We start from the raw sequence: 13,288 nt of genomic DNA, 5'->3' as shown, positions 1-13,288 counted from the left end.
ACAAGGCAAGGATTCCTACTTTCACTCTCTTAGTCAACATAGTTCTGAAAGTCAGAGACACTGCAATGAGGCAAGAAAAATAATTAAAGGCATGAAAATTGGAAAGGAAGAAATAAAACTGTTTCTATTTCCAAATGACTTGTTTGTCTATATAGAAAAGCCAAAGGAATCTAAAAAAACAAATAAATCCTAAAGCTAATAACCAAATTTAGCAAGATGGCAGGTACAGGGCCAAACCCCCCAAATTGCTTACATTTCTTTTTTTTTTAATGTTTATTTTTGAGAGAGAGACAGAGTGCGAGTGGGGCAGTGGCAGAGAGAGACAGAGACACAGAATCTGAAGCAGGCTCTAGGCTCTGAGCTGTCAGCACAGAGCTCAATGTGGGGCATGAACTCACAAGTGGTGAGATCATGACCTGAGCGGAAGTTGGGTGACTAACCAACTAAGCCACTCAGGTGACCCTACATTTCTATATATTAAGAGTAATCATGCAGAAATAAAAAATTTGAAACACAATACCATTTGTAAGCACTCAAAGAAAATGAAATATGTAGATATACACTTTTTTAAAGTTTTATTTATTTATTTTGAGAGAGACAGAGACAATGCAAGTGGGGGAGGGGCAGAGAGAGGAGGGAGACATAGAATCCCAAGCAAACTTTGTGCTACCAGCACAGAGTCTGACATGGGGCTCAAGCTCATGAAACCATGAGACCATGACCTGAGCCGAAATCAAGAGTCAGATGCTCAACCAACTGAGCCACCCAGGCACCCCATCCTAGATATACACTTTCAAAAAACACGTACATTTGTATACTAAAATTACACAAGGCCAATGAAAGAAATCAAGAAAGACCTACATAAATGGAAAGACATACTATGTCCATGGATTGGAAGACTGAATATGGTAAAGATGCCAATTATCTCCAAATTGATCTATAGGTTTAATGTAATTCCTATCAAATTACATAGAGATAGACAAACTTTTTCTAAAATCTGTATGGACAGACATGAAAGTTATATGAAAACATAACTAAAACAATCATAGATTGTTCATAGAGATAGACAAACTTTTTCTAAAATCTATATGGACAGACATGAAAGTTATATGAAAACATAACTAAAACAATCATAGATTGTTCATAGAGATAGACAAACTTTTTCTAAAATCTATATGGACAGACATGAAAGTTATATAAAAACATAACTAAAACAATCATAGAAAAGCCTAAAATGAGAGTAATCATTCTACCAGATACTAAGTCTTGCTGTATAACTACACTAATCAGGACAATATATTAGCAGAGGGATAAACACATAGATCAGTGGAACAACAAAGAGAACCTAGAAATCAACTCACATCCATATAACCCCGCAATTTCACTCTTAGGTATTTATCTCAGAGAAATAAAAGCTTATCTTCACACAAACACTTGTATATGAATGTTCATAACAGCTTTATATGTAATGTCAGGAAACCACTTAGATGCCTTTTACCAGGTGCATGGGTAAACAAATGGGTACATGCATTCCATGGACTACTACTCAGCAATCAAAGGAAACTATTGATACATACCTCAGATGAATCTCCAAAGAATTGTGCTGAGTGAGAAAAGCCAATTCCCAAAGTTATATACTGTAAAATTCTATTTATATAATATTCTGAAAATGACAAAATTTTCTAAATGGAGAACAGATTCGCAGTTGAGAGTTTAGGGATGGATGATAGGAGAGGGGCAGGGAAGTGGATATGATTATACAACGTCGACATGAGGGATCCTGATGGTAATGCAGCTGTTTAATATCTTGAATGTGGTGGTGGATACACAAACCTATACATGTGATAAACTCTATAGAACTACACACACACACACACACACACACACACACAAGTGTATGTGATGCTAGAGAAATCAGAATGAGATCAGTGGATTACATTCATGTCCATATTACACTTGTGATATTGTACGATAGTTTCATAGAATGTCACTACTGGGGGAGATAGAGTGTACACAGAGTACACAAAATTTATCTGTATTATTTCTTATAACTGCATGTGAATCTACAAGTATCTCAATAAAAGTTAAATATATAGAAACTATTTCATATACAATTTAAAAAATTGAACCTCAACATTATGACTATTGCAAAATTTCTTTTATTGTTTGTTGTGGGAAGTGCAGTTTACTCACAGAATAACACCTGTTGAATGACTCAATTTTAAAAAAGCATAATTACACACATCAAAAATAAATGAGTGCAAAAAAGCTATATGAGGCAAACACTAATCAAAATAAAACTGATATAGTAATATCAATATCAGCCAAAATAATCTTTATTACGGATGAACAGTATTGCAGATAAAGAGGGTCATTAATGATGAAAGAAATAATTCACTAGGAGCCTTGAACAATCTTTTGCTTGTATTAAAAAGCATAGCCTTAGGGTGCCTGGGTGGCTCAGTCCGTTAGGCGTCCGGCTTCAGCTCAGGTCATGATCTCATGGTCCAGTCCGTGAGGTCTGTGCTGACAGCTCAGAGCCTGGAGCCTGCTTCAGATTCTGTGTCTCCCTCTCTCTCTGACCCTCCCCTGCTCGCACTGTCTCTCTCTGTCTCTCAAAAATAAATTTAAAAAAATTAAAAAAAATTTTTTTAAAGCATAGCCTTGAACAACATAAAGCAGAAGTTAAGAATAAAGGAGAAAATGACAGTTTACAATCTTAGTTGTCAGGGATGTTTAAAGCACTTTTCTCAGTAACTGATACTCCAAGGAGCCAAAATATTTGCAGATAGAATATGAGAACAACATATGTAGCACCCTTTAACTATCAATTATGGAAATTGATGCACATTATCCCAAGGACATATGGAACATTTATAAAAACCAATCACATACTGGGCTCCAAAGGAGGATTCAAAATGCCAAAGAATTGATACCTCGGAGCATGGACTCGTCATCTATGTCCAGGAGGCCACATCCAGCCTGCCATCTGTTTTTGCAAATAAACTGTTATTGGAACACAGCCATTGTCCTTCATTTACATATTGTCCATGGCTGCTCTCACACTACAGTGGCAGAACTGGATAGTTGCAACAGAGAATATATTAACCACAAAACTCAAAATATTTTCTACTATTGGCCTTTTACAGAAAATAGTTTGCTGACCTCAAGGCTTTGAAAACAAAACCTTACATTGTCTGAATGTCAGAGAAAATAAGTTAAGAATAAAGGAGAAAATGACATGTGGATTAGGTTCTTTGGTTGCCATCGGTTTGAGCGATTTTACCCCACCTGTCTATCTCTGCTCTTTCCGGGAGCCACACCTTGGACTCAGAACTTTAACAGAGCCTCCATTTCTTTTGCACATTCCTCTCTGAAAGGTCCAGCTGTGCCCAGAGACGAGGAGGAGTTGGGGGATTTTACGAGGCTCGGCTTTTCCAGGGGGTGGTCTTGCACAGAGTTTATTTTCTCAGCATCACAGCCTGGTTCACACTATTTGTCAGACTGGCCAAATCGTTTTCAAAATTTACGACATTGATGGGTATTTCATCAGGGCAGGGGACTGGCTCAATAATTTCCTTCAGATGTGCCCAGTGCTAAGAAGAAAGCACACCCCTAACTCGGCTCCTTCCCAAAGGGAGCCTTTTCCGGGCCCACTTGAGTCTGAGGATCTCAGGCTGCCCTTGAGCCCTACTGGGCCTTGTTCAAGGCTTCCAACAAGCCAAACCTGCTTCCCTCAGAAGCCTGGCACCTTTACTAACACCCAGGAGTTCAAAGTCCTAAACAGACCAAATACCCCTGCAGAACACATGTTCTTCACACCCCTTTTTGCGGATTCATGAGTAATATAGTCTTAACCATAATGTACAGAAGAATTCAAGGTGAAGTAAACGGCAGCATGCCTCTCTTGCAGATGGCCAGGAGAGTGCTATGCTTCTGCAGAGGCCCAGGACCTCGGAAGCCAGAGCTGAGACTTTCTCTCCGCGTGTCCGAAGAGCCACAACCTCGAGGCCAGAGAGGATATGGCCTGGAGGGGTCATCCCGTACGTCATCGGAGGGAACTTCACTGGTCAGTGGCCCCAGTGAGGGCCTCCTGTGAGGCTGGGTGCTTTGTGTCCCTAGGCTGACAGTGTCCTCCCAGGAAGGATTCAGGTGGGATAGGGTGACACTGGGGCCACAGCAGTCCTACCTACTAATGTTCCAGTGTGCCCTATACCTGGGGAAGCTGCAGTCTCTGTTAAGGCTGTGTCTTCAAAGGTGGTCACTTAGTCCCCAAGGCTTAGTTCAGGGGGGTGACATAGGGCCCTGGTCTTGAAATATAGGCAGGGTTTGCACAAAGGGTGTGTGAGCAAAGCCCTCCAGGCAGAAGGAAGCCGTGAGCAGCTGCACAGGGCAGCTTACCTACCTTCTGCCTGGACGGGCGCCCTGGACCACCCCCACCCCCGCAGTACTCCACCCAGTAACCAGAGTGGCCAGCTCTGGCTGGGCTGTGGGCTTGCCAGCAGTACACCCGGGGCAATTACTTAACCCCTCATGCCTCAGTCCCCTCTTCTGCAAATGGGGATGAAAACATTTTCTAATCCATAGTGTTGTTTTGAGAATTAAATGAGTTAATTTAGATAAAACACTCAGAATAGGGCCTGGCACATAGTGATATTTGCTATTGGTATTATTTTCTTTACTTATTTTTTTTAAATTTTTTATTGTTTATTTATTGTTGAGAGAGAGAGAGACAGTGTGAGCAAAGGAGGGGCGGAGAGAGAGGGAGACACAGAAGCAAACAGGCTCCAGGCTCTGAGCTGTCAGCACAGACCCCAATGGCTGGCTCGAACTCACAAGCTGTGAGATCATGACCTGAGCTAAAGTCAGACGCTTAACCGACTGAGCCACCAGGCGCCCAGGATTATTGTCTTTAAAATATGTATGTCAGCCAGTGGCTCCCCATCACTAGAAATGAAGCTGAAACTCTTGACCATGGCCTCCAAGGCACCTTTCCTTTCTGGAACATGCCCGTCTCACAGCTGCCCTAGCACACCTGCATTTGCCCTCTGTTCATCTAGAACATTCTTTCCCCAGACCTTCTTGTGGTTTCTTCTTATCACTGGCATCTCAGGTCAGATGGCATGTTCCCAAAAAGGCCTTTTTTGCCTCCTCAGTGTGCCCACTACCCCACGAGCCACTCACTCTCAACACCCCACTTTCTGGTCTTCGTAGTACTTCCCATTACCTGAAATGGTTTGACTTTTATTTTTGTTTTGCCTATTTTTTGTCTCTGCCCAATCGCTATGGGAGCAGGGATCTTTTTTTTTTTTTTCCTGTCTTGCTTTCATTCCTCTATCTGCAATACCTAGAACAGAACAGTAGCGTATGTTCAACATTTATGCCCATAGGAAGCCTGTGGCCAGTGTTAGTCAGATGCCTGAGTGGAAAGCCACACGGACTGCCTCTTCCAGGCTCTCAATTCTGGCAGCACCTACGAGGTGGCCTCCTCTCTGCGGTTCTGTGGCATCTGTGGGAGGCTGTTGATGAGACAGATGTCCCAGAGTCCCTGAAAACCACTGATGAGTAAAGGCACCAAAAAGACGTGGATGACAGGGACCTGGGAGCTGGCGGAGAGCACAGGGTGCCTCCGGGCCCCCTCCCTCCTGGCAGCACCTCTCATGCGGCAGCAACCCAGGATGCTTGCTGGATACTTAAGTAGGTGCTGGTGATAAAAAGGCCACCAAGACTTCACTTTGAGGAGCCCCCAGTGCCACTGGGAGAAAAAGAGCATGCCGAAAGGATTGAAATGTTGGCATTTTGACCCGCTACTCACTTTTGTCCTCTGGTGCTTACCTGTGTTCTTTCAGAGCCGGTGTGCTTTTCTGACTAAAGATGTATACAACCTTCATCAAAATTAATTTTATAGAGAGAAATTTTCTTTACATCATGGTTTTTGTTTTTCTGTAATTAATGGGGTTGTTATTTTGGTGAGTGATTGAGCTAGATAAACAATTTGAACTAAAAGTGTCAAGATGTAAAAAAAAAAAATGGACAGCTAGGTGACTCTTTATTCTATATGTGTGTTTTGGGGACAACAATTTGACCCCACACCCATGTCTTCCGGACTATGATGGGAGCCTCCCCAGTGCCTTGTTTGTTTGCTCTTGGCAACAAGGTGACTCTAGAACTCAGAACCCACCCCTAATCATCATTAGTACTTCCCAAACCACTATTTCTTTTTCTCGATCCTTCTCATTGTTTCTAGCAAAATCAAAATAGTCTTCTTTATCCCAGATTGATAGATTTTTTAAAAAGAGTCCTTACTGACTGTAAGTAACTATCAGCCAGCGTTTACAACCACTTTATTGTTGCTCTCAGTTTACTTCTTGTTCTATTTTTCAACACATCTCCATTCAAGGAAATATGAGGCCGTGTTCAGAGAAAGTATGAAATTCGCCTGTTTTCAAAGGCTTTGTACAAAATGAGGCTCAAGGATCCACCAGAAAACACCACATACCCGTGCAAAAGTAGCTTGAATGTACATGAAAATAACTTTTTAAAGCATATGGACATACCCTCCTGTAGATGTAAAATAAAATGAGGCTGCTCCTTCAAAAGCCTAAAATTTCCAAATCGAATAATCTGGGAAGATTTTTTTAAAGTTTAGGTTAAGTACTTTCCATTCACAGGACGAGTTGGGGAGCTTGGGGTATTCTGAGCATCTATTTTTACCTTCTTTTCCAATCCACAAGCCCTTACTGAGTTCTGGTAATTCAAGAAAGTTATATCCCTGGCAAGGGCAATCCCTATACCTAGTGCATTTCTACTCTGGGTCACCCAGACAAGCTTTTTTTGATCATTGGAAGGCGTGTTGTAAGTCAGCATGCCTTACAGCATTGAGGGAAGTCATGAACCTATCAGTGGGGTGATGAGTCTTGCCCTCTCATTTCAGGAAGCCAGAGGGCCATTTTTAAGCAGGCTATGAGACACTGGGAGAAGCACACCTGTGTGACCTTCGTAGAAAGGACTGATGAAGAGAGCTTTATTGTGTTCAGTTACAGAACGTGTGGGTAAGTAAGCAAAAGCAAGGCCGTCTCAGCGGAATCAGAGGCAGACAGATCTGATGACTTGTGAGTCTTGAATTTTCTCTGTAAAACCAGATAATTCCAAGGAGCTGTGTTAAATAGCAACCTAGGGTTTGTCAGAAACTCCCCTTGCCTTCAGTGAACTCACAACCTGGTGACAAAGTAGGTGGGTTAAGAAGAAGACTCTAGGAAGATGAGGAGTCTGCATCTCCTGTGATAGGATCAACTGAAGGAATTGGGGGTGTTTCATATGGAGAAGTGGTTCTGAACCAATCTGAGGTCAGCGACCTACTGAGAATCTGATGAAGCTCCGTGGGCTTATAGACTTCCCCCAGAAAACACAGCGCACAATAAGATGCCTGGATTTTAGTTAAACGTATCTGTTATGCCAATAAATGTAAGTGTGATATACTCTCTCACTGAAAGAAAACGTTTCCTGTACTGGTTCAAATACTTAAACCCAACTACATGGTGTATACATGCAATGCTTACTGGAAAAAATGACCCAGAAAGGATTACGGGTAAAAGAAAAGAAGGCATACAGGCAAATGCTAACAAAAAGAACACTGGGATCATAATTTTAGTTATAGACAAGGTCTTTTTTGTTTCATTCCTGTTTTGTTTTTAAAGTCAGAAAGTGATTTAAAAAAAGAGGTGAGGCACTTTATAATGAGAAAGAGTACAAGCTACAGTGAGAATATAACTATCATAAATCTTTATGCACCAAATAGCATAGCATTAAGAGTCATAAAACAAGCCCCAGGGAATTCGAGGGGAAATTGACAGAAACACCAGCAGCAGGCAACTTTATTTCATTTTTGCCAACCCAAGTAGATCAATGTCAAGTTGACCAAAAAATAAGCAGAGATCTGTTGAGGATTGGAAAAATGTAATTAAGAGTTGATCCTATGGGTCTATCAGATTCAGCAATCTGATAATACATCTTTTCTTTGTTAAGTGCATGTCGAACATTTTTAGACATTGTCCATATATTAAGCATTAAGAACACCTCAATGAATTCTCAAAGGCAGAAATAGCATTAAAAGGCTCTGATTACAAAGCAATGAAACTAGACATAATGACAAAAAGTAGAATAAACACCCCTGCATTACCTAGTAAATGAAAAGCTCCATTTTTTTCTTTGTTTACAACTCTTAGGTCATAAAGAAATCAGGATTGATATTACAAGATGTCTAGATAATAAAAGCCCTACAATTCTAAATTAAAGAGCTATGACTTAAATGTGTGTGTGTGTGTGTGTGTATGTGTCCGTGTCCCAAGAGCCCACACTTGATTAAACAATGATAATTCTAGAAGCATTTCTGTTAGAATCAGGAACATGTCAAAGGTGTTCATGATCACCACAATTATTTTACATGTTTTGGGAAATACTAGCTAATATAGTTGAAATATACATGATAAGTATTGACAGGAACAAGGCAATGTTTGCATTGTTTAAGTTAATATGACCTGTGTCTAAAAACCCAGAAAAGCAATTGAGAAACTATTAGAAACAAAAGGAGACCCTATTAAGGTGACTGATTACAAAAGTAATAAACAAAAAATTAATTACTTTTCCTTATAATGAAACAGTCCGAAACACTTCTATAATGGGAAAATATCACTTTAATAGAAACATAATAATATCTCTAAGAATAAACTTAATAAAAATTCAAGAATGTGCCAGACCTATAAGAAGAAAACGCTAAAACTCTAAGGACACTTAAAAAAAAAAAAAGTAAAAATGGAAATGCATACCACTTCCTGGTATGGGAATATTCAACATTGTAAAGATGCAGGACTCCCTAAAATAACCTCTAAAAGCATGCCTTTTGGATTCAAACATCTATATTTATGTATATGTGGGCATATGTGTATACATATTTTGACAATTTAAATAAATGACACTAGAGTTTATCTGGAAGAACGACCATGTAGAAATAAGCAGCAGAGAAGGAGAGAGACAGAGACAAAGAGAGGGAGAAAGAGGCTGAGATCAGAGAGAGAGAGGGAAAAGAGAGAGTGCAAAAGAGAAAAATGGAGAGATAGAGAGGCGTAGAAAGAGAAAGAAACACAAGGACAAAGGGACGGAGGTAGAGGGGCTTATGGGAGGTGGCCTGATGGTCTGTTCAAACACCTCGGATTTAAAATGCAAATGAAGATCGTAATAATTAAAACCATTTGGAATTGAATAGAAGAGTTTAAAATGAATATGCCTATACACGAATTTAGGTAGCATTTTAAATGAGTGAGAGAAAGCTGGATTAGTCATTTGGGATATTTTAATACTGAGATAGGTAGCTTGTTGTGAAAAAAATAAAGCTGGATTCCTACCTCACTTCTTACATCAAAATGATTCTAGCTGGATCTTTAAAGGAAACATAAAGAAATGAAAAGAAAAGGAAAGAAAGGAGATTTCAAAATTATTTTTAAATTTTTATTATTTTGTTATGAGAGAAGCAAGAGTGGATTTTACTTATAAACTTGGCAGGTAGATGGCCTTTCCCAGCAGGCTGTAAGAAACTGAAGACATTCCATACAGTGAAATTTAAAAATTATATATGGTGTAAACAAACCAAAACAATACATAAAACAAAAAAGCAAACTGAGAAACTAAGTGAGAAAAATATTTGCAATACATTTGACAATCAAAAGACTTGTTTCCTTAATTCACAAAGAGTTCTTACATATCAATCATAGAAAGTTGGACAGCCCGAAAGAACATGGGGGGAAAATGTGATCACGTAGCTCACAGGGAAAAAAAAAAATACAAATGTCCTAGAAAACATGGAAAACTACCCAATCTCAATACAGTGAAATACCATTTTTCACCTATCCAACTGACAAAAAGAATTTGGTAAAGCCAGTGTTGGCCAGGTTGTATGGAAATAGGGCTTTTAAATATACTATTAGTGGGCATTTAAGTAGACCCAACATTTGGGGATTGCACTTTGATAGTGTCTATCAAATCTCAAATGCGTGTACCCTTTTATCTCTCAATCCTAATGCTACAAACAAGATTCCAACCATTTATTTGTCTTGCTTGCTGTTGTTTGTTTTGTATTCCTCTCCCATAAGCCATTGTTTAAATAGTAAAGATTGGAATCAGCCCAAATGTACACTAATGGGAGTCTGATTAAAGAAAATTTAGTACTACGTTGCTTTGAAAAGAATGAAGGAGGTCTGTATGCGAGTTATAAAAAGATCTCTACACTAAGGAGGAAAAAAGGTACAAATTAAAGATGATGTACATAGTGCATTTTATAATAAAAAATATGTATATCTAATTTTTCTGAAGGGTATCTAAGAAACTGTTAACAATGGTTGTCTTTGGGTGAAGAGATTAGAGGTGGGGTGAGAGACTTAATACTTGAATCTTTTGAACACACACTTTTTAAAAATGTTTATTTTTTTTTTTTTAGAGAGAGCGTACACAAGCAAGGTAGGGACAGAGAGAGAGCGAGAGAGAGAATCCCAAGCAGGCCCCTTGCTGTTAGCCTAAAGACTGACGTGGGGCTCGAATCCTGAGCCTAAATCAATAGTCAGACACTTAACTGACTGAGACCCCAGGTGCCCCAGAACATGTATTTTTAAAAAATGTCTGGGGCGCCTGGGTGGCTCCGTCGGTTAAGCCTCCGGCTTCGGCTCAGGTCAGATCTCACGTTCGTGGGTTCGAGCCCCGCGTCGGGCTCTGTGCTGACCGCTAGCTCGGAGCCTGGAGCCTGCTTCCGGTTCTGTGTCTCCCTCTCTCTCTGCCCCTCCCCCTCTCATGCTCTGTCTCTCTCTCTGTACCAAACATAAATAAAACATTAAAAAAAATTTTTTTTTTAAATGTTTGACAGAGGTTAGCTGGATGATAGACGTGGTGGGGTTGTGGGCCATTTTTATTTCTTTTCTTACACCTTTCTGTATTAGGAATAATATATAATAATATGTTAGGAATAAATGTTACTTGAAAAAGCAATTTTGCCCAGAAGGGGAGTCATTTCTAAGGCTTTTCTGACAAGGGTACTGTGTTTTACAGAAACTCAGCTAACTCCTTTCCTCGTCAGCAGAGATGATTCCGGAGAGACTAGCGGGGGCAAGGCTAGCAGGGTACGGGCTTTATTCCAGGAAGAGAAGCCTTATCTTCTTTGGGTTCTCAAGTGGATCTGTGACCACCAAAAAGGAGAACAGTTTTTGGAGGGAATTTCTGTATTGGGAGGTAACTTGGACCAGGAGTGTGCTTTCAGCTCTGAAAGTCTGTTTCTTTTAGATGAGCCTGTGTGCGCGCGTGCCTGCATGCGTGCGCACACACACACACACACACACACACAATCACACAATCACACGCATGGGAGAGGGCATTTGACTCTTCCTATCCTCTGAGTGGCTGACCTGGTATTTCTGCAACTGTGCAGCTGCTGTTCCTATGTTGGACGCCGAGGAGGAGGCCCGCAGGCTATATCCATTGGGAAAAACTGTGACAAGTTTGGCATTGTGGCACACGAGTTGGGCCATGTGGTTGGGTTCTGGCATGAACACACCCGGCCCGACAGAGACCAGCATGTCACCATCATCAGAGAAAACATCCAGCCAGGTAAGGAGCCAGTGTCGAGTCTGGAAGCCACCGGCCAGGAAGGTGCCGTCCACTGGGTCAGGCAGGAGTAAAGGAGAGGGCTTTCAGGGACCCGACCAATGCTCACTTGTTAAGTAAGGAGGCAGCAACCCTACTGTGCAGACATTTGTCACCAGCACTGCCACTGTCATTTGTGGTCCTTCCTGGGAGGTCGTCTGCCATAGCTTGTAGGTTACAGCAGAAATGAAATGACTTCCCATGTTGTAAAAGGACAATGAAATCCAACCCCATTTCCTAAAGGAATGGAATGGACCAGAGTAACTTGCAGCATCAAGGCTGATGAGCCCCCCGCCTCCCAAAAAAAGTTCTCTCCTCGTTGCGTTTATGAGAGTCACTTTTGCTGACTTCAGCAGCCCATCCTTTTGAAACTCAGATACATGTAAAAGTAGTATTTTGGCCTGGAAATATTCTGCCCCTAGGCAGACAGTGTTTAGACCAAAAAAAAAAAAAAGCAAAAACAAAAACCACTTCTTATATTAAATAATTTTATATAGAAGTCTATGTTGAACATGAAACTAGCTGGTTGAATAATATGGTTGCCTTAAAATGCTTTCAAGGGTCTGAATTGTGAACTATTTGGAATTGAGCTCAACTCTTTGATTTTTTGTTTGTTCTTTAGTAGCAAGATCAGAGATTTTTTTCTAAGTTTTTAGAACAATCAGATTAACATTGAACCTGCCTACAAACTTAGTATAAGAGTTTCGAGGGGCACTTGGGGAGGGGCTGGGTGGTGGGGTTGGGAGAACAGGGCTGTTCGAAGTTTTAAATTTCCAGTCTGTTAAAAACAATGAGAACGACCACAGCCCTGTTGTTTGGGCTACCAGAGCTCTCCCAAGTTGCTATGGGCCCTCCTTCTCCCCCCTCTGCCTCCTTTCAGGTACCTGCCTTGGTTTTCAAAGGCCTTAACAGAGTGTTGTGTCACAGGTCAGGAGTATAATTTCTTAAAAATGGAAGCTGGGGAAGTGAGCTCTCTGGGGGAGACCTACGACTTTGACAGCATCATGCACTACGCCCGGAACACTTTCTCAAGGTCGGAATCTATGCTTATGCCTCATCTGTGTTTTACTGTGCCTGCCGCAGGCTTGGGTCGGATTCCTGGAGGTCTGCGGAGAGTGGGTCTCTGCATGCTCTTAGCACAGTTGGCCTGTCTGTCCTTGAAATACAGTGGCCTCTGGGCTGCAGTGAAATATAATCTAATCAGGTTCCCGCTAATAAGATTGAATCCCATTGTGAAGCTGGTGTTCCATCATGCCCTAATGTCACAGGCAGCAAACTGGAAAGGGGAAATTATCGAGAGGTTGGCCGGGATAATAACTTAGGGGCTCTGTGTAAAATTTCCAGTGGGTGGGGGAGTCTTCTAAAGCACGTCCTTGATGTAAGCCTGGTTGGTGGTGCTTACCAGGTCTCTTAAAGAGGTGTGGTTTATTGGAAGCTAGACCATATGAGAGCTGGGAGGGTTGTAAATCAGGGATTCATTTTAGAAGTGAGGAAAATGAGGCTCCAGCCAGCTCGAGGGCACAGAATGAGAACTGGGGTCAGAATGAGAACAAAGATTCAGGTTTCCTGCCTGCTTGCCACACTCAATGGTAGCTGGCATACCCAG

At 41.1% G+C, this 13,288-nt stretch overlaps 1 protein-coding gene across 1 annotated transcript in view; it reads left to right on the top strand.

The window, feature by feature from the left end:
• The window catches only part of TLL2 (tolloid like 2), a 97,567-nt gene that overhangs the window by 39,435 nt on the left and 44,844 nt on the right, over nt 1-13,288 (top strand). The window contains exons 4-7 of the mRNA XM_029920168.1: nt 3,914-4,069; nt 6,935-7,052; nt 11,468-11,646; nt 12,610-12,715. Of these exons, the coding sequence (XP_029776028.1) occupies nt 3,914-4,069; nt 6,935-7,052; nt 11,468-11,646; nt 12,610-12,715 (559 nt within the window). The remainder of the gene's footprint in view (nt 1-3,913; nt 4,070-6,934; nt 7,053-11,467; nt 11,647-12,609; nt 12,716-13,288) is intronic.

Source organism: Suricata suricatta, chromosome 2 (assembly GCF_006229205.1).
Source record: "Suricata suricatta isolate VVHF042 chromosome 2, meerkat_22Aug2017_6uvM2_HiC, whole genome shotgun sequence".
In the NCBI taxonomy this organism is placed as follows: domain Eukaryota; kingdom Metazoa; phylum Chordata; class Mammalia; order Carnivora; family Herpestidae; genus Suricata; species Suricata suricatta.
Note: the sequence above shows the minus strand (reverse complement) of the source record. Positions and strands in the feature narration are given on the sequence as shown.